Raw genomic sequence first — 27,288 nt, 5'->3', positions numbered from 1 at the left:
TTCTAATTGGATCATAAAGTAGATTACTTTTTATTCCTTCACTCATTCTCTTCTCATTTATGGTTTACTCACAGGGTCCTCAGGTGGCTGTGAGACCTAAAAGTGACAAAGTCCTGTTTTCAGTAGGCTTCCAATCTTTCTCTGCTGTGTGTGGTGATAAAATTGCCTTCCCTTTCTTAGCACTTGCAGTGGGTAGAGGCCTCCTTCTCTAGAGCAAGTTGCGTAACAGTAAATGAACTGTGGACCAAGGATTGGTTATGAATGAGCTGTCTGGACACGATTATGAATTCACTGTGAGCAGAGCCACACTATGGTAAATAGTGCAGACTTTTGGACAGTGTGCTAGAATCTGAAAATACATGGCACACCCAAGATCAACACAGACCCCTCCTTGCTCTTTCTGCTTGATGCCCATCGTTACATTGTCAGCTCTCAGAAGATCGCCTTTGTGTCCCCTGTACCTAGAAAGTCCCTAGCAAATGACAGGCAGCAGATGTTGAACACGGGTGGACATCCAGGCACAGCAATGCTCAAGTGCTTGAATAAAGGTGACCCACTCCTTAAAACCAGGGGGAAAGTTAGGTATAGGATGTGTTTGAATGTCACTGTGCCTCCCCTTTGACCCTGAGATTTCAGGGATATGTCGTTATTACATTTGATCATTTCAGTTTTCGTTTTGCTATGTGTTAAGAAAAATGAGCCCTCATGGAAATAACTGATGAATAATTTGGTCATCTTTAGATGTAGTTTTTTCACTTTCCTAAGTCCAATTTTATTGAAGTAAGGAGCAAAGCCTTGGAAGTATAGAAATGGCATTTTCACTTGAAATCAGCACTGCTCAAGCTTGGGGTCTGTTATTTGTTGTGATTGGAGTAGTAATGTCACCTCGTGTTATTTTCTTGCTTAATCTCTCATAGTAAAATCTGTTTTTCTCTAAATCTTAAAAAGTAATTCATGATTTAAAAGACAATTATGTTTGATGTCATTTTCTCAACTACATTATTGAGAGCACTATCCACCTAGCATAACAGTATTCCCAAGAGGGGGAAGTATATGCTAGAGAAAAGGAATATGAATATTTATGGTTAAAGAATTTGAAGTATCCTCTCTTTCCAGATAGAATTCACTAAAATGTGGCTTAATCAAATAGCATTATTTTAAGTCAGCAATTTATATGCTGGTAGTTTTTATGTTTGACATTAGAATATGGATACTATAAAATGAACCTTTACATGGAAAAATGGGCTTTATTCCCATTATGCCATCCTTCAGTAAGGGCCAATGTTGCTAGAACAAAAGAAATTTACTAAGTTCGTTTGATGTGAATTTCCAAGCATAGTTTATGATGAGGAGGTAGATGTTTTGGAGGACTTGAGAAGTTTTTAGTAATTGATTTCATCGTGCACTTGAGACCAGAACATTCCCAGGTGTCCTGTACTCAGGAACTTGAACAGCCCACCAGACCCTTAGCCAGCTCTGACTTGGATCTGATTTGGGTGGAGTATATGCACAAGTTTGTCCTTCTAATCCTGTGAGCCGAAGAAACAAACTGCTACTTAAGGAAAAGTCAAGCTTCTTTACTCATTGAAATTTCTGTTCCAACACTCTAGATCAGCAAATTGTTTTCCATTTATTAAATTCTTCCCCATTTTGGATGAGGAGGCTGGTTTGGGCAGGTTAATTGGAGTTCACAGAGCACACAGGAGGCCCTGGGTCTGGAGGGAAGACTTATCTGCTGGAGTGGGTCAGACACTGGGAGGGGGCCTGTGGGTGCTGGCATGAGGTTTCAGCCTCCAGGCAGAACACACAGGGCTGGGAACACCAAGTTGTGTAAAAAGTGAGATTTTTGGCAGTGATCTGACTCTGGGGAGGTCCTTAGGGCCCTGGGGCAAGTGAGTAGAGGAAGTGGAAGGAGCAGCCTCTTGAGTCCACTTGGCTGCTCAGAGTCTGGTGTGGGTAGCAGACCCTGCTTCTTGGGCTGTGATTGTGGCCGAATTTCAAAAATTGTTCTGAGACATGTTTTCCTTGCAATATACCACTCAGTAGTAAGGACTTGTGGAAGGATATATACACTTATAACCTCTTCCTATCGCTAGTGGGGACACTGACATTGACTGGAAGAACTTGACCAGAGGAGCAGTCATGTCGCCTAAATGATTCCCAGCACCCTGTGAGGCTGGGGAATATGACTGTGTGCCAAGGGCTCACACTTAGATCACGTGCTGCCCCTAGGGTGATTAGTCTCACCTGGGCCAAAAGAACCAGGTGTCTCCCCAGAGGGGAATGGATGGCAGGAAGAAACACGGTGATCACCTCTTGTAGAAACCCACAGGGATGCCATCTAAACCCACAGGGATGCCACAGATGGCTGCCACTGACAGCTGCCCCAGGCTCTTTGTATCAGGTATTCGCCCTGGTGTAGGGATCATTTGCTTGGAGAAAAGTGGATAAGCATGCTCTTGGCTATCGGTGGCCTCTGCGTCTGAGTTCCTGAGTCTGAATATGAAGTAAGAACTCAGTGCCTGGGATAAGGGAACAGTCCAGTTACAAGTGATTAAGAGGGCTAACAGCCTTCCATACTGAAGCCTTCAATAGAAACCCAGGTTTCTCTTCTAGAAGTAGACCAGTTCTAGAACTGTGGGTTCGATGAAACCCACAAATTAGATGGTCATGTGTTCACCAAGAGGTGCTGAAATGGCAGGGCTAGGAGCTGACAAGCTTTGTGCTCAAGCACACAAATGGTATTGCTAGTACAGCCCAGCCATGGCTGGGTTGGTTGGTTGGTTAGCAGGCAAGTTTAAGAACAGATGCTTCCAGGGGGAAGAGAGTTTTTAAAGAAGAAAACCACAGGGTAGGGAGATATTCAGGGGAAGTGGGTAGATCTGAAAGAGTCAAACTCTCTTTGCAGATTGGTGGAAAGTTATCAGGGATTTTACCCCCAAGTCTTTAATCCAGCCAGGTTTTCAGTGATTGAAAATCATTTTCATACGGCCATTTGCTATTTGGTGGAGTGCTTGGAATGAGCTAGTTAATCCCCATCCAATTCATAATGGGCAGGTAGCCAATTCATACAAACCACCTTGACAATCCACACTAATTGGTTTGTCTCCATGGAACAGCTAAAAATTGAATTGCCCACAGAGGTGAACTTTTCCTTCCTCCCACCCCTTTCTTCCTCCTCCCCCTGTGTCTGCTCCCACCACTGATTACCTCCCCCACACCAAAAAAAAAAAAGTCCACACTGTAGTGATTTTGCATTCAAATAGCATCAGTTTTTTGTTTTTTTTTTTTCCCACCATCTTCCTGGGCTATAAATTTCCAGGAGCCTTCTGGAAGGAGTGGATTAGAGGTAAGGAAAGTAAACTAAATGTCCTTGGGACGTTTTCAGGGTCATTTATATTTTTAGAGTTGGTTTTATTGCCAAGGGTAGTAAGAAGGGAAGCTATCTGTGAACAAAGCAAAATGCCCTTCATTTTCTGAAAGGCCAGGGAAAGAAATTCCTAGACAAAGATTCATACAGCCTGGAAATAGTTTTAGAAAGATCTACCAACCCACAAAAACTTCTACCAGCTCATACAGTCACCTCCAAGAATGGCTAATCATGTACTACTGGGAGATAACCAAAAAGGGACAAAAGTCCAGATTTCTGTAATTTTAATAGATAATGCTTCCTGATTAAATAATTATACTTTCCACCTGCACAGCTGGTTCTGGACCACCCTACCCATGTACAAACTCAGCTGGTTCTCTGGGCAACTCTAGGGGACAGGTTGGGTGGAAGGCACTTGCTTTAGTTGGCTAGTGGATAGGCGATTCCACATTGCACCAGATACATTTGTGCTTCAGAGCTGGGATAAATCCTGGCTCTCTTCCTCCCTGTGTTACTTCAAGTAGCCACTTAACCTCTCTGTTCCTCTGTTTTTATTCTTAAGGTAAAATTTTTACTTAATTTAAAATTTTATAATTCAAAATTTAAATTTTATAATTTAAAATCCTCTTTTTAGTGATTTTCAGATAGTTTGTGGGTTTTATTTGCTTGCTTTTCTGTTTTGTTTTTGCTCTGTGGTGCTAGAGATCAGACCCTAGACAAGTGCGCTACACTGAGGTACATCTTCAGCCCCAGATTTCAGTTTTCATACATTTAGGATTTACACAAGGAAGGGAAGCCTCCATGTAACAATTAACCATAATGCCCACTTCCTTTATTAGTGCACTGTTGCCTGCCCCTTCTCACCATCAGCTGAAGGTAGCTTACAGCAGTATATAACTCAGAGTAAACACTTGTCAACCCAAATGCATTCTAGGACACTCAGTGTGTGCCACCACCTGGTTTCTTAACAGTGATTTATAGGATCAGCGTCATTTTCTCCAGACAGGACTGGGATGGTCTTCCTGCAAGTTAGCCTTGCTGTGAGTCCTGACATCAGAAACACTCTTACCCGGATGAAGGAAATAGTGAAAGCTGTCATCAAGAAAAGACAAAAGGAAGTCATTTCTAAGGCAGCCTGTGGATATTCTTCTCCCTCTGTGATCAGACGGCCTGGATAACACTGAACAGAAGATGATCCGAGAGGCCCCTCTCTACCTGAGGTTGAAGTAACAGAGGTTTGATTTGAGCCTTCTGGCCTCCATGAAAAATCCAATAAATATGAAATGAAATTTACAAGGGATTCAACAAAGTCAACAAATGTTTGCGCGACTTGGCCAGCTCATCTCTAGCACTCATTCTGGCCCTGAGATCTTTGGGCTTCCATTGCAGTAATCCATCTTTTATGCAGAAGAGTGAAAATGTTAGCCATGTGAACGCCACAGAAGAAACCACAGCTTCCACTCTTTGGAAAGTCCATGTATTTTTGAGAAGAGAAAGGAAAGTAGAGAATAACCAGCCCATCCTAAAGACAGCATGCCAGGCTTCGTGACCATGATCTGTTCTCTGGGGCTTCTTACACACATGCATAAATCACTGTAAAAGGTCAAGGATATTTACGATTTAGGTAGGAAGAAATGTGCGTAAACATTTTCCTTGGTCGGGGAGTTTTTTTGTAAAAACCTTTGATTTTTGTTTTTGCAGTTGGTTTGAAATATGCCCTTTAATGATTTTCTTTCTTTTTTTTTTTTTTTTAACATCTTGATGGAAACCATTTTTCACCATTACTCATCTTCCTTTTGTGAGAGTGGAGTAGGTATAGAACTGTCTTGTCTATATGTGAGTTTGCTAAAATTCTATGCACCTTGCTGCCCATGGAAGAGGTTGGAATAAATTGTGGCAGGCAACTTGTTAACTGGCAGCAGAAACCTTTCCTGCAATATGTAAAACAACTTCATCTTTTGGAAAATTGAATCTAGGTAGGAAAGGCGGGCAGTGATTTATGCTGCCTGGGCTTAGGACTTCTTATACGCATGTGTGAAATACTGCTGGGCTCTCTGGGGCTTCTTAAAGGATCACACCAGCTCTGGACCTTCCACCCTCCCCCTCAGACTGCATTGCTGGAAGGTCTGAAGAGCCTGTGGGAGAAAGGAACCAGGCTATGGAGCCATCTGGAGCCAGGGAGAGCAAGCACAGGATGCTCATCTGTTTGAAACTTTACAGAGATATCTAGCATGCTGATTTACTGTCCTCTGGGACCAGTGTACAGAACCCAGACTCATGAGGAAGTTGGTGTCTGGCAAGAGTGGGGATTGATTATCAGTCTGCTTAGTCTCATTCTTAATGCCAAATTGTAGATTTCTTATTTGGGTCACATTAGTCCTCTGCCACAAAAACCAAACCAAAGCAATACAAAAATGCAAAACATTTACATATATATGTGTACATATATATGCATATACATATATACATGTAATACATATATATACATATATATATAATTTTATAAAGTAGAAGTTAAGAGCATGCACTTTGAGGTCAGATTGCTAGAGTTCTAATCAGGGCTCTGGCAATAGCTGTGTGAAAAAGGGCAAATGACTGGACCTTCTGTGCCTTTGTTACCTTCTCTATAAAAAGAGGATGATAGTAATAGGGCTTACCTTTTAGGGCTATTTTGAGAAGTAAATGAAGTTGGCTACGTGGAATTTAAAGTAGCAACTGGAAAGTGAAACACCATGTGCGTGCGTGTTTTCACAGGAATGCAGGAGCGTGCCTCAAAGCGAGGGACACCCACTGTCCTCTTGGACAAGTGCTTTGTCCTTGTCACTTGCGTTTCTTCCTCTGCCAACACTTCCACCACACCCACCCATGCTGGCTTTGTCTCCATGGTTCCTTGAGTGTGGCAAGAATGTTCCAGTATGGGTCTTGGCACCTATGGTTTCCACTTTCTGAACTGTACTTCCTGCAGCCACTTTGGGAAGCTGGCCTTTCTTCAGCCCTTAGTTTCAGTATTGCTTCTTCAGTGTAGGCTCCTCTCACCACTCAGTCTTCACTTGGGGGCCATCTCCCACCTGTAATCCCTCTACTGCCTGTCTGTTCTTTAGCCCCCAGCACATTTTTAACTGCACATGATGTGCCTTTGCATGTCCTGGGTGTCTGTAGCCCCCAGTAATTGGTACTCCATGGAGCACATCCATTCCTGTCTGATTCCCAGTGTCCACTTGCAGAAGTATCATGAAGGAGTGAGCCCAAAGCAAGAATAAGAAGGTGACCGACTGAGTGGTGTGTGTTTACAGTGTGTAATCCACGTGGTGTGTGGAATGCATTTCTTCTGACTGGTCATCCACTGGTCTCTACCCCCATCGATTTACATTGTAATTGCAATGACAGAGAAGTCAGGAAATTATCACATGCTTTTTTAGAGGTAAGATGCATCCTCGCTGTTCTTCCGTTTGGTATCTGTCTGACTATGTGGTAGGGTGTTATGGAAGAGGAAGCAGGGTCTAGTCTCCTTTCTCTCCAAGCCAGTTCGGTGGCAACGCTTGCCATGTGGATATACCCCATCTACTGGTTGAATTGAGTGGCTACATTCTTAATGGATTGCAATGCCCTGTGCAGTTAATGCTGCCTGGTCCTGCGGTAAAGCAACTGAGACTGTGCTAGAGTTTGTAGCGTACATTGTTATCCTGCTGGCAACAAAATTAACCATGAAGCATGGTTTGCTTGCACAGCACACATTTCCACATCTCTAGTGTATAAATTTTCATCAGTGGTGCACAAATTCTGTTCTGTGGGCTTTATAAATTGGAAGCTGCAAAGTTTCACACTAGTGTCCAGGGGCTAAAATCTATACTTAAATATCAGTGTTCACTGTTTAGTTGTCCCCTGTATACATTATGTTGACTAGGTTTTTAGCATATAGCAAGTGCCTTCTCTACCAGAGAGCTCAGGAGTTATAGCCACTGCACCCTTTTATGGTCCTTAAGGAATCATTAGTTTCAAGATCAGAATTTCCGAGAGCACACAGAATTTTTTCACTTTCCTTTCACACCCACAAAATCAGAAATTTACTTGCCTATAAGGCTCAATAAGTAAATTGGGGAAGATGGAATTTGTCAGTTTCTTAAAGAAAAACAATTATTCAAAAAATGATAGACTGCTCCCTTTGTCAATAAATGTTTTATACCTTAGCTTCCATGCCTGAATACCTTGTGTAAATTATGAATCAGCTTGTAAGCAGGCTTAGCAGAGGATGGCCAGTGGGGTCTGTTGACTGAGGGCTAAGTGGGGAACATTGATGATGTGCTGCGGCCATCCTGCTGCCATTGCGTTAGGTGTCTGTGGTCTCGCGTTTGGGGCTGTAAGGTGTGTTCTCATGGGAACTCAGCAGGGGACATGGGTTGGATGGGCAGAGAGAGGCCAGGTCATTTGGAAAGAAGCTCAAAGTGTCCTGCACTGAGTTTGGATAATTTTCTAGCTCACATAAAACGTTTCATATTGCAGTGACATCATTAATCCTTATTGGATAGGACAGCTGCTTCTAGCTTGGCTTCCTCCTTCTGAGGCAAGTCATTTCTGACCTCCAGCCACGTTACCTATAGACCAAGGTTACTAGCTCACATACCTCCTGGGGCCAGGTAAGTGATCTCACAAATGAGACCAGCCAGTGCAGCACCTGTCAATTTGTCCCAACGGAGTGTAGGTCCAGTCTTGTGGGAACTGCCCATTTTTTCTATGAGCAACCTGAAATCTAGACTTTTGACATGAAATCTCATGATTTAGAAGTGGGCAACTAATTGAAGAAACATGTAGATTCAGTATGGGTGAAACTGAATCTATCTGTGAGCAGGACCATGCTGGTGATTCTCTCCTATTGTGCAGTAGAGAGTCCCTGGCAAGATTAATCTGTGGAATATATACTTTTCTTTTCTTTACAAAGAACATTACTGAGAGTCACCAATGTATGGAGTTGAAAACATGTTAAATACATATATGCATATAAGTATGTGATCAAGATGTATGCTTAAAACACTGGGGAAGTAATAAGCAGTAGCATATTAGTAAGGTTATTGGACACACTTCATTGATGAATGTTTATCTTCTTGGTTCTTACTTCTGATAGAATAGTCCAGAGATAGCATATACATGTAAACCCTGGACCTGAATGCAGGTAAGTATTTTGTATCTTTACCTTGGGTTACTTTGTAAGGTTTCATCCAACATACCCATCCAAAGAGTCTCCCCTCATATATATTCTCCAAGTGTCCACATCAGAACTAGTGAGAAGAACATGAAGCTGTTCTAATTTGGTTTAAGTTTGCTGAGTTCACTTACTCACAATTATTTCATTATTTTCTTCCTTTTTTTTTAACACAAAATTATTAAGCAGTTGCGAACTTTTTCTTTCTCATTGTTATTTCACATCTCCGCTCAGCTTCCAAGAGAGAAGGTTTTGAACCGGTGGCTGGGTTTGGTGCTGTACCTTTGATCCCTGTCATTTACAAGAGGATTTCACAGTGGCAGGTGAACTGAATGCACCTGCTGCTTTGTATGTTTTTTGTTTTTATTTTTGTTTTGTTTTGTTTGGTTGGTTGATTGGTTCAGGATGATTTTAGACAACTGAACATGTGCCTAGAACCCTATCAGAGCAGAGAGGAGAGAGACAGAGACAGAGACTGATAGACAGATACACAGACTGACTGTGAGTGCATTGACTTTATCCAAAACTCAGCCATCAGAAAACCTAGAAATAAGCCTCTTTAAGGTCCGCATACATGTCGTTCTGTTTTCCATTTCATGGAACATATGGGAATGGGCACCAAAATCTTTTCCATGCAGAATGCTTTGGAAGATCTCATTTATAACATTTCTCCTCATGACATCAAAGTTACCAACATAAAGCCACTGAAGTTCAGAAGCATCTCACACTTCATGGTCAGGGGCCACATTCAGGTTGTGACTCTTTCATTGACTGTGAAAATTACTGAGCAAATTATTGGACCTCTTTCAGCTCGTCAACTCTGTGTTCAGTTGTAAAGTGGGCATTACAGTGTGTATTAACCTCAGAAGTTGTGACTCTGGAGCACAGTATTGTATGTAAAGCTGTTAGCACAGTGCTGCACACACGGGCATGCAAGCCATTGTCCTGGTCATCACATTGTTATTATTTCTGCATATTAAGGTATTATTTTTTAAACACATTTTATATTATTTATAAGCCTTTCCTTGAACTTTTCCTATCAGCTTTCTTATTCTAAGGAGGATTTTGATTTGGAGAATAGAAATTGTATTTTGTGATCTATCTGTATATATATGCATGTATGTATTTTTCAACTCTTCCAGTTTTTTCCTAAGGGATTAGCATCCTTGAAGATACAGGTGGCAGGGCTTTGGCCTGGTCTGACCTCATAACATGATCTTTATTTTGTAGTGTCGGAAGTTCTTGGGGAGGCCCTTAATCCCTAAATTAGTCTAAGAGGAAGATGGATGGAAACAGCATCTTTGTTGGGGTAAAGCCCAGTTGTGGCTTTTCTTTTACTCTTGGCTCCAATCCAAGCTAATGCCTTAATAACTGAAATTCCCTTGTCCACCTCTCTCACCTTAACGATTAGAAGCAGCAGGAAGGACTTGTCACTGGAGCAGAAAGATGTCTTCGCCTGGCTTCTCCCCACAGCCATCAGTACTTGAGGAGCAGCAGAAGCCAGGCTCCTGGGTGCCCCTCCTGCAAGCAGCCTCGTTCCCTGGGCACCCATCCCAGCAGCCTCAGGTTTCCTTTTCCTCCCAGTCCACTGCTACTTTATTGGAAGGCTGCCTCTTTGTGCAATTAAGTCATTTCAATATTTCCTATCATGGTTTCCCTTCACCCTAGAGATGTGCAATGTTAGGGCAAAATACAGGCATTCAAGCTGCTCATGCATTTAGGGAATTAGGGAATTTGACTTTTAATTACTGTGAAAATGTGATTATTTAGGGACTTGGCATCATCTCTACAGAACCTGTAGGATTTTGAGGCAGCAGGAAAAGGGGATCATAAATAAGTAGTCTGATAGGTGAGTTGGCAGGTCCCAGGGGAAAGAGCAGGTAAAATGGACTGCACCAGTCCTAAGTGCGTTTCATCAACTCTAGTCCAGTCAGTAAGGCACGTGCTGCCGCAGCTTCCCTGTCTGCTACATGGGTTAATGCCAGCCCCACAGCTGCTGGCTGTGGAATCTGGAATGCTCGATTACCACGACTTGTCAACTGAAAGTGCTCAACTCTCCAGACCTCCAGCCTAGGTGCACTCATTTTTCCAGGCAGGGAGAAGTCCCAGCCTTCGTTTTGCATAACATCCTAAGGATTTAGTTTATGGCACAGCAAGATTTTTTTGACTTGTGAAGATGACTGGCTGTGGCATGTATGTTTTGCTCTCCCAGATGTCTTTTAAATGTCTTAAATGGCCTTTGCAACTACTGTCAACCCTGCATCCCCAACACCAGTCCTGCTTGACACTTATCTTTTAGGTCTCCACTTAATCCCCATCTCCTGACCAGGTCAGACTTCTTTCCCATGTCCTCTCCCAGAGCCATCAGTCTCTCCTTGGGCCACTCACCTCAGCTGTTGATTTTATTATTTGCTTAGTTCTTTACTCTCAGTCTTCCTGAACAAGACAGTGAATTCTGTAAGGTAAAGGAATACAATTTTTTTTTTTTCTTTGCTCACCACCATATTACCTGCTCCCAATAACAAGAATGCGTGGTACTCAATAGGGTTCCAGTGTAAGTACCATAGGCAGATGGAAGAATGAAATAGCATTGTCTTCTACAAGCTTTTTGTCTCGCCTCTAGTCTGTCTGCGTGGCCTCAAGGACTTGCACACACAGTAGGAACTCCATACAAGCTTCTATAGGCAAATTCAAAGGCAGCTTGTTGGTCCTTACCAAAGCCTCCTGACAAGTAAGAAAAATCACATGAATTCTTAGAAAGAGGTCTTGAGATTTTCATCTTCCAAAGGTGGGCCTGGCTAGAATAAAATATAGCAGAAGAATGGACATTCGTTTCACTGTCTGTTCACTGGCAACCTGAGAGTGATGTGATATAGAGCACACCCTCAGGAAGGAGATCATCTTTGACTCCGGGCTGCATAAGAGCTCTGCCCCTGTGCCAGACACATCTCTGGTTAGAATCCAGTAGATTCCAGAGTGGTCCTCATGGTGTCCTTCAAGATAGAATTCACTTGGCTCGTTCATGGGACATTTCCAAGAAGTATTAAGCAAGGGAAGCTCGGTGAGTTGTGTGTAACAACTTAAGCTCTGCCCCCCAAAAGCCTCAGTTCAAAGCTCACCTGCCTGCTTATTAAGTGAATTTAGACAAATTAGGTCTAATCCCTAATTTCCTCTTCCATAAATACAAGAGACATACTTCTACCCACATTGTAGGATTTTGAAAGATCAAACAGCCAAGTGGACTGCAGAAGGTTGGGCATGCAGTAAGTTCTCCATATATTTTAGCTCTAATTTTCCCCACTGTTTCCACACGTTGCGGGAGTTTCTACTGTAACCCTGAGCCAGTCTCTATGGACGTTTTTCCATCCCAGCCTTTCAGTCTATAGTGGAGCCAGATTTCCCCCGCCCTGTCTACATGACTTTGGACCAAGCTCATACTAGCAGTACCCAAATGCAATGTCCAGAAATGGCACTGATTGTATTACACATTGCCTTATGAGATCTTAACCAGAGTGTGAAGGCCAACTTGATCCATCTGAAAATACATATCATACAGAGGTTTGGGCACATGCGGGCTGTGTATGCAGGCATGAAATAAATAATGCTGACAGTGTGTGTGTGCACCCAGCCAGATTGCCCTGTCTTCATAAATCATTTAAGCACACTTATTCTAATGCAACTTGTTATGACTTCAGCAGCTTCTGAATAAAAGTTGAGGGGAAAAAATATTCGATACGTGGCACCAACTAAACTGTGCGATTATTTAAGGCCATTGAAGCACTTCTGTAGAAACTGGGCTTTGGTGAAGATTAGATCCTCTAATGAGATGAGCTTAACTTTTTCCCCCCTTTCTTTTAAAAAGTTTCCTCTTTTATTTTTAGATCTTGGGTGAGAATGGGACTCCAATTAATTTTCAAGTATCTTTTCCTTTCTCTGCTCCCTCAGAACTACCCTTTAAATCTTGGGCAGGTTTCTGCTGATTGTCATCTGAGATGTCTGAACTGTTGCTCCTTGTGGTGTCTTCCAGCTGTTAACATTTTTTTGATTTCATGATTTCTCTCCTTTGTTATTACAGAAAGCACAAGTATTGTGCCTTAAGCATAAGATAGGAAAGTATTCATTGATCAGGTTGCAAAAACTCACTTTCCATATTCTGGGACTCTTAGAGTTTATATATATATTTTTTTCAGGCTTTTTTTTTTTTTTTTTTTAAGGGCATTTGGACTTCATGTCTGCTTTACCATAGACTTTACTGGATGTGTGACCATTTGACCATAGAGAATATTGTGCCTGGATACACACCAAAGGTTTGACTGTTGGCCTATTTTGGAAGCATGCAGGCAGGGTCCTGAGGCTTCCTGAGTCCCCATTAATGACCAAACTGCCTGAAATGTTCCAGTGGTTGCCTTTTGGCACTTGGTGGGCAAATCCTTTTCATGTCAGTTTCAAGGTTGTCAGATATCATTATCCCCAAGTATTAAAAATTTCAAAGAAAGGAGGCAGTATGTTTGATTTATAGAATAATTATCTAGCTTTAGCTCTAACTTGGCTTTGGCAATGGTTTTGCAAGCACTCGAAAATTAAATCCATTTTTTATGGCACTACAAGGTATTATCTCACAGCAAATGATAATTAAACACCTGTGAAATCAATTAGCCCTTTAAGCAGGGAAAAAAAGTTTTCCAATTATGTTTTCGCACCTCCAAAACTTTTCTAATTCCAAAACCAACACTTGTGGAAAGGGATATGGTTGATCGGCTGTTGCTGGGTTAACTTTCCATAAAGATCATTCCTGAATTTTGTTGAGACTTAATCCCAAGAAAGGTGGTTTGTGGTAGCAGCAGCCTTCCAAAGGGGACGCAGTCTCCTTTGGAGCTGACTCTCAGCAGCTATCTATCTGACACACAGCAGAGCTGTCAGCTCTTCTACAAAGCAAGTTCCTCACTTTGTGTTTTGATGCCAAGTTTTACTTGACAGTTATTTAAAAGCCAAGATACCTGAATGGAAACCAAGCAACAAGATGGTCCATGTGACAGGCTTGCTTTTTCTTTGAGGACCCCCTAGCCAAGAGTTCAGAGCCATCTTCATTGCAAATTCATACCCTGAAAATAGACTGATTGGTTAATAGCTGAAACCTAATACAAGGGAAAGCTGGGAATCATGGCTGGCCATTTAGCCTCATAGTATCGTGTGTTTCATCATTGGCTGTGGTAACAAATTAGCTGTTCCAGATGCTTCTTTTGGAAAATGATCTGTACTTCTGAAGCCGAGGCTGGATTTTAGGGTCTATGCCATAACAATTTGGGATTCATAGGAGATGAAAAAAAAAAAATCACAAACAATGCCAGGCCTTTGACATCTTCTACATGATGCCTCATATGTGCAAAAATCATTCCAGGAAAAGTGTAGCCTCATCCCCTGTAATCTCCATAAGTCCTCTGAGTTTACATTTACTTTCATGCACACTGCCTCCTTGGATGGATCCTCAGGTAGGCAAAACTAGAATGATATATCATCTTATAAATGAAATGAGTGTGGACTCCTAAGTTGCTTGCTTAAATCAGTTAATGACAAAATCAGGACCAGAAACTCTGTATTCTGGATATGAGTTTGGGCAGGTTTCATTATATCACTCTACATAAATATTTGTAAAGACATTCTTTTCTTTTTAATTTCTTTTTTTTTTTTTTAAGACATTTTTCATGGGCTCTTGCTTTCATAGCAGATGGCTTTTGAAGAAGTTGATGAATGCTAACATTAACTAGAGAAATAAAGCTAGCTTTGCATGCAACAGAGAAGAGGGGAACTTCGCCACATCCTTAGAAACTTGTAGTGTGAATTTCCTTTGTGAATATTGCCAGCAGTCTGGACACTTCATGACTTCAGAGGCATTATGAACCCCCAAGGAAGGGGATAAAGATGGAATGATCTGACATTCATTCAACAAAAATTTCTTCAAAGATCACTTTGGGCCAGTTTCAGTCCTAGGGTCTAGGGCCAGAGCAATGAAGAAGAGCCAAGGGTGTTGGGGAGAAAAACCAGAAGCCAGCAAAACACTCTCATGCATGACTTCAGACAGCATTACCTGCCAGGGCAGAGATGAGACAGAGCAGTGGGGAGGGAGCGCCTGGCACCCAGGCCACTCTGGCAGCCTCTCTGAGGAAGGGCTGTTTGAACCCTGATGGGCATCTGGGTCTGGGAGAAGCACGTTCCAGGCAGAGGGCACAGCGAGTGCAGGAGGTGGAAGTGAGTATGCCATGCTGAGAAACCGAGAGTTGTAGGTGGTGAGCGAGGACAGGGGCCATTAGCTGTGGGCAGGGAGCAGTTTTCATGGGCCCCTGTCAACCAAGGCAAGGGGTGTGACTATTTTGCTAAGCGTCAGTTAGCAAATATCAGGGCCTAGATATATGTATGTATGTATGTGTGTGTGTGTGTACGTATGTATGTATGTATGTATGTGTGTATATGTGTGTATGTATGTATTGTGTGTATGTATGTGTGTATGTGTGTATGCATGTGTGTATGTATTGTGTGTATATGTGTGTGTATGTATGTATTGTGTGTGTGCGTATGTATGTATGTGTGTATGTGTGTGTGTATGTATGTATTGTGCGTATGTATGTATATGTGTGTATGTATGTGTGTGTATTGTGTGTGTATGTATATGTGTGTATGTATGTATTGTGTGTGTATGTATGTATGTATGTATGTATGTATGTATGTATATCTTCTCAGGTCATCTGGTCTACCTCTCCCCATTCAGATGCTTCAATTTTCTCTGTGTCCCACAGCCTCTTCCCAGAATGAGGCCACCTAGGAGACGGCTAGCTCCTTAGCTGCTTCTCAAGGGGACTGTGGGAGGTATGGCCAGCTGGAAGAGGAGGGAGGGGTGACTCAGCTCCACAGACTGTCTTCCCCAGGGAGTTGTTGAGCTTCTGTCAAAGGAAATGACAGGACTGAGACTTCTGGGCCTCTCCAATCCCTAAGAATTCAATTCTTATGCAAGGGTAAGCTGGGAAATCAATGTGGGACATCAGACCTTTTGCCATAACTCAAGTTTTATGTCCTAGGGTCACTCACACCCCCTGTATCTATATGTTTACACATTTACATACCCAGATAGGAAAAAATTAAACTTTCCACTGACAACTTGCTTCATGCAAATTTCATATCATGTTGCTTGTCTGTAATTTCTTGAGGATATATTGTACCAACATTTTTAGTGCAAAAGGCCCAGGAGGGAGCTGGCCCTGATTATCAAAGGCCGTAAGGTAGAACCCAGTGATGGGAATGGCGGAAGAGAAGGGAAGATGAGGTTAGCAGAACCAGCACCATTTCATGAAGAGTTATTGGATTCTCAAGGTATTTTTATAATCACTTAAGTGCGGGGACCAGACAAAAGGCTTAAGCACTGACAAAGAATTCAGGGCACCAGACAGCCTCTGTCTGCATATGGCCTTCCCTGGTTATAAGAAGTGGCCCAGCAGGAATTCCAAGCATCCTCCTAATCTGGGGGCTGATTAAGGTTGGCCTCAGAGGAAAGTGTGTCTTGGATCAAGAAGAGACGTGGTCGGAACATTGGATTGAGCCCAGGGTTTTCTGTGGATGGAGAATCATTGCTTCTGGACCAAGAAGTGTTTGTCATTGGAGAAGCCATGGGGGAGATGGGGGAGGGTCTATGCTTGTTTCGTTCAGCTCAGTCATGGAAGGTGTGAACACTGCTCTGCATGCATTTGACTGGATTTGCAAACAGAGCTGTTTATCAGGCCTGGTGAAACACAAATTTCCCACCCTTGTCATTGTACAGAGAAAAGATTAAAATTTTTTTACCAAGTTGCTAGGACTTTAGAAACAAAGTCCCTAAGAAAGTTGATTTCCACCTAAAGAGTGAAAACCATCCTAAGCAGGCCTGGCATGGCATGATCAAGGGTTGGAGTGTGATTACTAGCTGGGGGTGAGATTGTTGTGACCAGGGACTTGAATCTCTCCTTTGTCTCCTTCTGGCTTCCAACGCCCCTTGTACACCAAAAGGAATATTGGTGGACACTAATCACTTTTCATTCACTTAATGTCTCTTCTTGGTGGCTACCTTAGGCCAGTCCTAGGGTGAGTAGCCATGGGGTTGATGGAGAGTAGGACTAAAGCCCTTCCTTCCTTGAGGTCAGGGGAAGGAAGATAAGAAGATGGTGACTTAATAGAGTGAGCCCCAGAGTCAGCTTGGGGGTCAAGACTCCAGGCATCAAAGGAGGCTTCTTCTAGGCAGCAGGAGTGGAAGTTAAGTAGGTGAAGAAAAAAGGGGCATGATGTGCCCTTCCACAGCTGGCCTTCTGGGACTTGGCCTGTCCTGGGGGAGGAGCTGCCATCCATACTGCCTGCCTTCCTTGTGCTGCTCATTTCAGGCTTCAGGCCATGCCTCCTGGCCCACTCCATCTGGCCACCCCTACAGGGCAGTGCTTGGTGAAAGGTTAATGGTTCAATAATGACCTCCGGCTTCCCTGTTGTGATCCAGCCTGTTTGAGCCCCTTCTGAGCCGTTTATCCATCCCAGACCATTGTTGCTGCTGGCTGTTTTATTGTTAATGACTTCCCTTCCCTTCTGTACCCAGGTAACTCTTTATTTAGCATTGTCAGAAATGTTTTATTTCTAACCAGAGAATTTAGACCCACTTGCCTTGGAATTGCATTTATCTCCAAATAGTTTTGAAATTTGGCATTACCAAGTATAAAAGCTGGTACTGCTAAACCTCGCCTCCTCTCGAAAGCTTCCTGAGATGAATGTCATGGGGCACAGTGTATTCAGAATCTCTTATTTTCTCCTTTTCTGGCTCCCTGTTACTCTTCCCTCCTAGAAAAGGCTGTGAGAGGCAACGAAACACACTGTAGACCTTGCCCTCCTTGTACAAACCCCACAAGACCTTCCATACTCTACCTTGTCATCTGTGAAATGTGGCCAACAGCACCTGTTTCACATGGTAGCAGTCAAGATAAATAGTATAGTTTGTGCAGTACGGTGTCCCCCCCCCAAAAATAAAATTTTGATCACTGGGGTTATTATTACAATTATTATCATTAATGGCAGTCATATTTCTTCACATGTCTTTATCCATTAACCATTAAGCTGCTATTTAATGATCAGGAAGCAACATGGTCTTCCATCCCTTTGGAAGTGCAAGCTGTACCTGGTACATGCTCTGTCCATTTTTTTTTTATTGTAAACAAATGGGATACATGTTGTTTCTCTATTTGTACATAGAGTCAAGGAATACCATTTGTGTAATCATAAATTTACATAGGGCAATGTCGTTTGATTCATTCTGTTATTTTTTTTCCCTTCCCCCCCATCTCTCCCACCCCTCCCACCCCTCTTTTCCCTCTATACAGTCCTTCCTTCCTCCATTCTTACCACCCTCCTTATCCCTAACCCTAAACCTAACCCTAACCCTAACGCTAACCCCTCCCACCCCCCATTATATGTCCTCATCCTCTTATCGGCGAGATCATTCATCCTTTACATGCTCTGTCCATTAACAGTGATCACCACCTAGTCTAAGCTTATAGTTCGGCACTGTCAGTTGATATTTAGGACAGGGAGGTGGTGGGGGAATTTAGAAATGATGTAAGTATATGAGCCAGTGTGTTCAGATGGGATTTTGATTCCAAGGATCCTCCCAACTCTCTTCTTCCTGTGAAAGTGGGTGTGACTATGCACATCACATATGGCTTCCAGGAGGCCATGTATGGGAGCCGAGGTGCCTCTCCAGGCACTCACACCCTAGCCACAGTGCCCAGAGTGTTATCGCCCTCCCTTCCCCATACTGAAGTTGATTATAAGTGGACTTAGAAAGGAGACTGTCTTCTGTGAAAAGCCAAGAAGTGTGGAAGAGGGAGTACAAATACCTGCCCCTGATTTTCACTGAGCATTGCTCCCTGCAGTGGACAGCTTGGGATTGGCAGCCACACGCTGAGGAGCATCACAAAAAAGAAATTGCTACTCCTTGGCATGTCCAGGTGCCCTGGCAGTGCTAGCAGGAGACAGTGCTTCACGCAGCATTTCTCCTGTGTGAGGAACTGCACCACTTCCAAGGAAGAAGCGCTTGCCACGAACTCCCTTGGCACCAAGTGCCCTGAAGCTGTGGCCAGATATATCCGCCCATGCCCAGGGCCCATCTCCATACACTTGAGTGGCTGCTTTGCAGCCACCTGATCCCCGTAGACGGAGCAGCTCATCCACGTGCGGAGACTGTGAGCAGGTGAGAAACTGAGACTCTAGCACAGGGAGCTCTTAAAGACCGCAGGAGCCTGTGCCATTCCACTCTGTTTTTAAGACATCTCAGAGAAAGAACGGTGGCCAGCTGGATCTGTTTTCCAGCCAAATGATTGGCTCCAGCCCATGTGTTTTTCAGTTCAAATTTGTGCCATGGGCCAGTTTCATATTACATGCTTTGGACTTTAAAGTTTTCTCAAAAATAATTGAAATTTTAGTGTTAAATCTGGGATGGCCAAGGAGGGTTTGAGGCTTAATAACTAACAGAGGGTCATCTTGAATTGACCCGCTGGTGGTGACCTGGAACAGGGTTTTGAGTAGGAAAGAAAGGATTCTTTTGTATGGTGACTTTTTGTTGTCAAGGCTTGAAATCAGGTGGGCTGCTTAGGGCTTGGCTTCCTAGGGAGTTCAGTTTCCAGGCACTGTAGGTTGTATGGGCTGACCAGAGGCAGCCAGGTGTTATGGAAAGAAAGTGGCCTTAGAATTCCTGGAGTTGAAATGGGGATGCTACTGGTAGGAGCTGTGACCTATGTTGACAGGGTTTTGAGCTCTCTGAACTTTCCTCCCTATGGAGCTGGGTTACACTGAATCTCGAGCATCCCTTCGGTATCATTTCATATTCTACAGCTTAAGCCCTTTAGTGACTCAGACTCACCTGCACAAGGCCATGTCTGAGCTCCTGGAGATAATGTACAAGGCCACTGTAGTGGGATCCCAACTGTACCCATCACCCCCATCTTGCCCACCCTAAACTGGGTGCTTTCCCTCACCTTGGTGCCTTTGTTCCTGCTGTGCTGTCTCTGTCCCCAGAAATGTCCATGGCCTCCTCATACCCCTTTGGCAGACTGTCTATTTCTGCTTCTTTAATACTTATTCAGGGTGCCACTTTCTCCAGGAGCATCCCTGCTTCGCACTGACCCCACCAGTGCCAACTGTGCCCTTTCCTTTTCTTCCCCATTTCACTCCCACCCTATGCCTCCATCCTAGCACTTCTGTCTCCGGGTTCTAATCAGATAAGGTACCTGTCTTTTCCTGGACCACAGCTCCTTGAGTAGTGCCTGATCCTCAATAAGCATCCACCTGCTCTTTGTTGGATGCATGAGAAAAGCTCAGAGCTGTTGCTCCAAGGATGTTAATTTTATTTTCCTCATCCCAGTGCACTTTATGGAATTATGGGATTGCAACTGTCATAGCTTTTTATGTTTTCTTTCTTTCTTTCCTTCCCTAAGCAACGTGATTCAAACCTGGTGTAAGCCGGGAAGATTAATTACTTATGAGAATGGGGGCTGGAGGGAACAGATCAGCTGTAGATGTTAAGTTACTTTATAAATAAATACTTGAGACAAACTGTAACATCCTGGGGAGACTAGAATTGTGTGAATACAGAGATGAGAGACTGGATCTCTTGTTTCTTTCCTGTCCTCTTTAGTTAGCAGAATGCAGGCTTATTTGGCAGATGTACATGCTACAGAGGGACTGTGGAAGCCACAGGAGGACCTGCTTGGTCCACCAGCGACATCCTTGTCTACGTAGCTTTTGATAATAAGGCAAAATCCTTTCAATTAGAAGCTGCTGTTCTGTTGTGATTCACAGCTTCTGTTTTCATTTTATTTTATTAAAGGGTCTGCTCCACATTTGTTTCTTGGCTCTATCTTTGGGAATCTGATTTTTCTTTTTTCTTTTAGTTGTTGTTAGGCTTTTTTTCATTTTTATTCCTCCCTTCTGATATAATTTACCATAATAACTTGCAATTGCATAGTGTTTTACTGATTATACTGCATGTACATAATTTCATTTGCTCTTCACAACTTTGAGACACAGCAAAGTTAAGTGATTTGTGTGGGGTCAGATAGGAAGTGGTAGATTCAAAACCCATATCCCTCAACCCAGATTTTCTAACTTTAAATTGGCTGTGTTTTCCATTATGTTCTGTTGCCTCCCTTCAGCTGTAATGACTAGAGCTGCCCTTTATGGGTTGCTTATAATGTGCCTGTGCTTTAGTTAAAATGTATCATTTAATCCTCACAATGGTAGTATTATCCTTCTTGTACCAACGGGGAAACTGAGATTAAACAAATTAAATAACTTTCCCAAGATCACTCAGGTTGTAAATAGCAAAGCTGGAATTTGAACCCGGGTTTGGTTGAGTCTAAAGCTGCTTAACCACTAAGCTCTTAATTACTAAGCTGTTAACTACCATGCCAATGGTTCTACCAATTTAGGGTGCATCATAATTACCTGGTGGGCTTGTTAAAACAGAATCCTGGGTCCTTTCCCTGGAGTTTCTGACTCAGCAGGTCTGTATGAGGCTGAGAATTTGCTTTGCTACCAAGTTCCCAGGTGATGCAGACCACTAGTGTCTGAAAGAACACCTTGGGGCACTCTGGTCCCCCTTCCCTAGTTGCACTGAATTGTTGCCAGCAAAAGTGTGCTTCATATGGAGGGGAAATACTTCAATTATGTTGCCCATTTTAAGTGGGGCAACATTTCTTTATTTGTCATTATCCCCCTAGGGTAGATTCAGAGGCTTTAAATAAAATGTTTTTATGTCATTTGCTAGTTAAATTGTTGTTTTGCTGGGGAGAATGTCAGGAGAGTTCTTTAAGTGTCATTCTGGAAGGCTGGCTATAATCTCCTCTTGTAATACAAATACCCCCAGGAGATTTTACAGAACTTTAAGTTCTCATCTCATGGGTGGTCAGGTGATTCTTGGTAGATCTAGCAACTAGAGAAGACCTCTGGACAACATCTGTAGGAATGATAAAATGTGTAAAACATTGTGTTGCTCAATGTATCCCATACATTATTCAGTGCAACTTTAAGGAGAAAATTACTGTGGCCATTGAGTGATATTGGTCTAGGTTAAATGCAGGGTCATGTGATTTTTATTGCACTTTTCTTTGCAGTTATTTATGAAAACCCTTCTACCTTCTGTGTTATTACCTACAGAGTGGGGACAATGACCATCTGAAAAGGTTAACAAAACCATTTATTAATTAAAGCTAAACATTCAATAAGATTATGTTTCATCTATTTACCTTTTTGCTTGGGATAGTATATGTTTATCTTTTACTTCTAAGTAATATAAGATTATAAGATGACTTATATTTCTAAATTTGAGTAAGAGGAGGAACAGCCAGTTTGAAAAGTTTGTCCCCTCGTTTGACCTGTCAAGTCTACCTGTCTTTCTACCCCACCCCTAACCAATGATATCCACTAGTCTGTTTGCTAGCCCTATAATTGTTATAATTGTTATTTCATGAATGTCATGTAAATGAAATAATGCAGCATGTATACCTTTTTGAGATTCACTTTTTAACTTAGCATGATTTCCTTAAGGTTCTTGTGTGTATCAAGAGTTTATTCTGTTTTATTGCTGAGAAGTATTCTAGCTATGGATGTACTACAATTTCTTCTGTCATTTATGTATTGAAGGACATTTTGGTAGTTTCCAGTTTGGGGTTATTGCAGATAAAACTGCTGTGCACATTTGTGGACGAGTTTCCACATGAAAATAGGTTTTCATTTCTCTGGAATAAATGCCCCCAAGAGAATAATTATTGAGTCATATGGTAAATCCTTTTTTTAATTTGAAAAGGAACCATCGGACTGTTTTCCAAAGTGTCTGCACCATTTTCTCTTTCCTACCAGCAATGTATGAAGAGTTCTGATCTCTCCACATCCTTATCAGCACTTGTTCTCATCTGTCCTTTCGAACTTCATAACCCATAGTGGTGAAAAGTGATATCTTATTGTGGTTTTGATTTGCATTTCCCCAGTGGTTAATGATGCTGAGTATCTTTTTCATGTGCTTATTGGCACTTTGTATGTTTTCTTTGGAAAAATGTCCATTCAAATTCTAACCCTGTTTTAAAATTGGCCTATCTTTTCATTGTTGAATCAGAAGAGTTCTTTATGTATTGTAGATAAAAGTCCCTTATCAGATACATGATTTGCAAATATTTTTCCTCCCCTTCTGTGGGTTGTCTTTTTCACTTTCCTGACGGAAGTTAGGAGGCTGTCCAGGGTACAGCCCCTGCAGGAGGTAGCAGGTGTAAGGGGCAGGTCCTGGATCGGATGGCACAGACAATTCTTGCCAAGAGTAGGTGGATTTTTCTCAAATGAACATTTCTTTATTTGTCATTATCCCCCTAGGGTAGTTTCAGAGGCTTTAAATAACATGTTTTTATGTCTTTTGCTAGTTAAATTGTTGTTTTGCTGGGGAGAGTGTCAGGAGAGTTCTTTAAGTGTTCTTCATTCTGGAAAACTGGCTATAATCTCCTCTTGTAATACGAATACCCCCAGGAGATTTTACACCTCATCTCATGGGTGGTCAGGTGATTCTTGGTAGATCTAGCAACTAGAGAAGACCTCTGGACAACATCTGTAGGAATGATAAAATGTGTAAAACATTGTGTTCCTCAAAAGAATGACTGAATAAATGAATGGATTTAAGTATCTAGAAAATAAGGCATCACATGGATTAAGTGGGAGGGTGACAAGCACAAGGCCAACTGGAACCGCCATTGGCCCAACTGACTGTTGTCCCCACTGAGAGGGTATCACTATCCTTCGTTAGAGCACACCAGGTATGCCTAGCCTCGCTGTCCATAGAGCCCAAAAGAGGTGGGTTCATGGCTGAGCAGGCTTGGAAATCTGAGTTACTCTTAAGTTAGGCATGTACTTCTGAATGTCTCCATGTGTCAATGTGAATACATACATGCTAAACATACCTTGTGTATATACAAGCGATATCTATGCTACCTATGCATACACACTTAATGGTTGTGGAAACCTTCCAAGCCGTGGAATAGTCTCAAGGGATATTCCTCTCTCTTACCTAAAAATAGTAACATGAAGCATTAACCTAAGTGTTGTAATTGAATCTTTAGTCTCTAGTCCAATTGGCTTTTTTGCAGATGAGGAAACTGAGGCCCAGAAAGCACCTGTGTTTTGCTCTTGGTCTCACAGCTACCTTGCAGGTACTTACTTAACTCTTTCCAGGTTGTTCTCCCATATCTCATTATGAAAATGACTACAAGCTTCAGTCACAGGTCACTTCATTTGCTACATCAGCAACTAGTGCAACCATTTAAGTCAACACCTTAGTTTAGCTCACATTTAAATTTTTCCTATAGGTTTTCTACCCTTCCTCTTCCTCCACCCATTCCCTAAAGTAAATTCTGCAACTGGCAACTTTGAAACTTGTTACAATCCTGAACACTAATAGGGTTTTACATTTTTAGCAGCCTAATGATGAGGATGTAGGACCTTCTCTGCCAGTCCCTCAGGGGTTTCTATTCTGAGCATCCATTAAACCTTGCTGTAGTCTACAGTATATTCGACCTTTCTATATTAAAATCTGTTTAAACTTTACACATAAATGTGTATGTGTGTGTGTGTGTGTGTTTGTATACACATCTCCCTCTTCTTGTTAAGTAGGGATTCAGTTTTTATCAACATTTGAACTTGAAGAAACTTTTCAATTATTTTTCTCTGTTTGGTGAGAAAAGAGAAGTCATTACCATCATAATTTAATATATTTTTTTATTTAGCTAAATTTGAACCTTCTTAAAAATCTTTTCTACTTTGAAGTCTGTTTTGCAGTTTAATTAATGCAGCAAGGGTTTTTTATTTTATTCTCAATGGAGATAATCTTAATCTATTCACAGTGACCTTTTCTTGTGCAAATTAGTTGTACACGCTTGTTTAAGCAAATGGTCCTTTGCATGATGTCTCTTCTTAATGACGGGTTTATAATTGAAAATTGGCTTACTCCCATATGCCTAGTTTGTATGAGAATATAAAAATAGATGTGGACTTTAAAAATATAAATGTATATATCAATATCCCAAAAAGAGGAGGAAGAATCTAGTGCCTTCAGGCTATGATTAAATTAGACTATTAGAGTCAGAGAATGCTGGTGACATATGCTACTGTCAAAGTCACACCTGTCTGCTCAGCATTGGAGGCTCTTGAAAAATGAGAGTGATTTCCTCCTGGCTGTAGGAACCAGAGCTTTCACAGGGCACAAGCCATCTCTAGCTGCCCAAGTTTCCTTAAACTCATAATGAACTTGAAACTGTATGTATTGGAATGTGTTTGTGGTGATTACTTTTCAAGTAACAGTCTTATACAAAGTAATACTTTTAATCTTCCCTAAACTTCACTAGCATAAAGAGACAGGTGATACTCATGTTATATTTTGTATTTTTTTTTCCCAAAATGCAACAACAGTATAACACCATTAAATGGTGTGTGAGTTAAAGTAGTCATGATTTCTTCTGTATCCTCTTTGCCATATCTGCTTCTGCCCGACCCCTTGACATCGTTCTGTCTTATTTCTTGGGCTAGCTTCCTTCTGTCTTGCCTCTTCTCTTTCCTTTAAGTCATGTCTTATACAGCAGTGATCATCTGTAACTGAATGTTCTTGGTTAAATGTGGAAACCCAGCTTGGAGGAACAAACCAGTGTTGTGCCGTGCTTGTGATCAGGTGGCCCAGGTAGTTTTTAACAGCATGGTTTGGAAGATAAGGAACAAGAACTGTTTAGTTGTGCTATGTGGCATGGCAGTAAACGAGAATACAGCAGCGATTTTCTTTTTGTTTTTAAGCCTATGGGAGCAATATATTTCATCAAGACAAAAAAAAAAAAAAACAAAAAACAAACAAAAAAAAAAACCTCATTTTGAAAGAAAAGACTGGATAAGGCAAATTGTTACTAGGACCATCAGACTTGTCTTTTTATGTACTGTTTGCAAATGAGGATGCAATTGCTTTATCCTACGTGACTCTTCATGTTTGTTGTCCTCTGTACAACAAAGCTTCTCTCCCAAAATGAAAAGCATGAGCTGCTCCCTCCAACCACCCTGGGGCTCTCCTGAGTGTTCTGGGTACATTTATGCATGGAGGTACCCACCCATGCTCAGCTGTCCCATTTCCCTGATGGGTCTTTTTATGCTGATGACTCCCCCTTTCTTTTTAGGTATGATTATCGGGAAATGCTGCACAATGCCACTTTCTGTCTGGTTCCTCGTGGTCGCAGGCTTGGGTCCTTCAGATTCCTGGAGGCTTTGCAGGTAAGAGACCCTGAAACTTCCCCAGAGTGGGGCTGAAGATTAAGTCACACTCAGTGGGTTTGACCTTAACAACTTGCCTGGAATAGTTCAACAGAAAATGTGGTTTTCCTTGAGAATGTGAAAATTTTCCCAAGACAATCCAAAACATATTTGAAAAGTGGGCACTATGGGAGGGTATTCTCACTGCCTCTGGACAGAAGATGAAATGGCTTTGCCACCAGGGCAGGTGGGTTCTTCAGGGACATGATTGTGAACAGAAGGCAGATCTGCTTGCCAGTCTGTCCTGCTGGGCTCCTGGAAGGGACCTTGTCCTTTCTCTGGTAAGCCAATCTCAAGAGCAATGAAAATGATATCTTGTGGATACTCCCCCAAAGCAAAATATAAGCTTCAACCCCATGATGGGCTGTGTTGCTGGGTCCCTCTAAATTTAAAGTGATGCTCTACAGGGTCATGCTACTTTTTTGACCCCACTCTTCCCAGGCTCTGCAATCAGAGATCCTGCTCTACTCCAGAGCCTGTGTGGGAGACTCTGCTCATCAGCCTCACTCTGCAGAAAATCCCTCTCCTGCACAGAGAGTAGTCCGTATTTCCCACCTGGTGGTAGCAACTAGCCTTCTTTGGCTGCAGAGAGAAAGTACACTCTCAACCTCTCTGGATCCTGCCTTTCCTGTCCTCTTGCTACGGTGTCCTTGGCCCCCTTTGCCTTGTCTGAACCTGTGCTTTTGCTGCAGTGCTTCATGACTTCCTGCCCCTCTCATCCTAACTGCAAATCATTCTGTTGTGTCATCCAACAGAAGAGCCTCCTTCTCCTGAAAGTCCTTCCCAGTGTGCTCTGCGTGTTCTGTGAGGCATGCATCTCCAACGTTCTAGCCTTCTGAGATGTTGCATGAAATGCATTTTCCCTGGTTCAGATTATGAGTTACCTGGAACCAGCATTTTGTTGTTAGCTTATTTATGTGCATTGACTGTTAGATTCCAGTGCAGATGGAAAATTGGTGTGACGGTGGGTTGGATCACTCCACACTGAATGGAACAAGGTTCTGAGTTAGGTGTGTGCAGAGCAAGGGAAAAGGTGGATACCCTGGGATCATGAAGTCTACAAAATGCTACATCAGAAAGTCGGGTCCCATTCTGGTCTTTGTTACCCATAACATGGAGGTAAACCATTTTGCATGTGAACTTGTGGCAGTTCCATTGACTAAACTGTTTATATTCAAGGTTGGTTTTATGCTCGAACTTTGTTGGTGAAAGCTTTTGTTACATCAATAAAACTTCTGCAGCAAGGCCTGTAGTCTTCATGGAAGTAAGGTCAGCCAAGCCGTGGACTGGAATAGAAATGGCGTTTTGGCATTCTAGGGCAAGACTTGCAAATATTAAAATA

General features: G+C 42.3%; 1 protein-coding gene across 1 annotated transcript in view; it reads left to right on the top strand.

The window, feature by feature from the left end:
• EXT1 (exostosin glycosyltransferase 1) overlaps positions 1-27,288 on the top strand; it is a gene marked incomplete at its 5' end in the record, with an annotated part of 262,109 nt that overhangs the window by 202,676 nt on the left and 32,145 nt on the right. The window contains one exon of the mRNA XM_079141180.1: positions 25,814-25,907. Coding sequence (XP_078997306.1) covers positions 25,814-25,907 — 94 coding nt within the window. The remainder of the gene's footprint in view (positions 1-25,813; positions 25,908-27,288) is intronic.

This window comes from Sciurus vulgaris (genome assembly GCF_902686455.1).
Source record: "Sciurus vulgaris genome assembly, chromosome: 1".
Lineage (NCBI taxonomy): Eukaryota > Metazoa > Chordata > Mammalia > Rodentia > Sciuridae > Sciurus > Sciurus vulgaris.
The sequence above is the reverse complement of the archived record's forward strand: the minus strand, read 5'-3'. Positions and strand labels throughout refer to the sequence as shown.